The 1,069-nt window shown below is 30.5% G+C and overlaps 1 protein-coding gene across 1 annotated transcript in view; it reads right to left on the bottom strand.

The window, feature by feature from the left end:
* The window catches only part of LOC100160055 (elongation factor Tu), a 3,392-nt gene extending 2,329 nt beyond the window's left edge, over positions 1-1,063 (bottom strand). The window contains exons 1-3 of the mRNA XM_016808078.2: positions 938-1,063; positions 644-826; positions 259-587 (exon numbers count right to left, since the gene is read on the bottom strand). Of these exons, the coding sequence (XP_016663567.1) occupies positions 259-587; positions 644-776 (462 nt within the window). The 5' untranslated portion in view covers positions 777-826; positions 938-1,063. The remainder of the gene's footprint in view (positions 1-258; positions 588-643; positions 827-937) is intronic.
* Between the last annotated feature and the right edge of the window lie 6 nt (positions 1,064-1,069).

The raw sequence follows: 1,069 nt of genomic DNA, 5'->3' as shown, positions 1-1,069 counted from the left end.
TATCCACACAGAGCCAACAAAATTAAAATAAAACAATGTTTGTGTTTTTCAAAACAATTAAGATGGACTAGTCAGTGACAGAAAAGTTGAGTTTTTGTTTACTATTTTACAAGGACTTGGCATAAAAGACAAATTAATATTTTAAAACAATTGACACACATTTCAGTATATGATTTTCACTAATAATTACAATTAATGATCAATGTAATGTCAATTGTTAAATTAACATATTATTTTACTGTAAGGTTAGGTATTTACTTGTTTAATCAATAGCAAATGTTCTCGAGTTTGGGGCATTGAACCATCTGTAGCAGCCACTACCAAAATAGCACAATCTATTTGAGATGCTCCAATGATCATGTTTTTGACAAAATCAGCATGGCCGGGACAGTCAACATGGGCATATTTACGCTTTGACGTTTCATAACCCACATGAGCTATATTTATAGTTATACCTCTAGCTTTCTCTTCAGGAGCCCTATCGATTTCATCGTAAGCTACAAAACGCGACAGACCATCCTTTTCAAGTACCTTGGTGATTGCTGCTGTCAGTGTAGTTTTTCCATGATCAACGTGCCCAATTGTACCTATTTGTACCACACTGATTATGTATGATTATATATTCAAAATTGTCCAGACTTACCAATGTTGCACGTTGATTTAGGATTCGTACTGTATGATTTTAGTATTGTTCGGTTAACTCGGAATATTTTGCTATAAAAAAATATTTTCCTGCTCCATGTAATGTTCAACGAGCAAAGTGATTTTATGGACATTTCGTCCACAAATTCTATGAAGTGTTCTTGTGATAAATGTATATACTAATCTGTTTCAAATATCATCGAAATTGTATTTATTATTGTACATTATTATAGATACTATTATGATGGGAAAAAAATGACTTATAAAAATGAATATAATACTATTTAGTAGGTACCTTACTATTATAATAACTACAATTTAATATTTTATATTATTTGACATTAACGATTGACGGATGGAAAAATATTAAAACCAAGATCATATATTTGTTTTCTATGACCAAGACGTCTTGAATAGTTGAATATCA

The sequence above is a fragment of the Acyrthosiphon pisum genome, chromosome A2, assembly GCF_005508785.2.
Source record: "Acyrthosiphon pisum isolate AL4f chromosome A2, pea_aphid_22Mar2018_4r6ur, whole genome shotgun sequence".
NCBI classification, from domain to species: Eukaryota; Metazoa; Arthropoda; class Insecta; order Hemiptera; family Aphididae; genus Acyrthosiphon; species Acyrthosiphon pisum.
The sequence above is the reverse complement of the archived record's forward strand: the minus strand, read 5'-3'. Positions and strand labels throughout refer to the sequence as shown.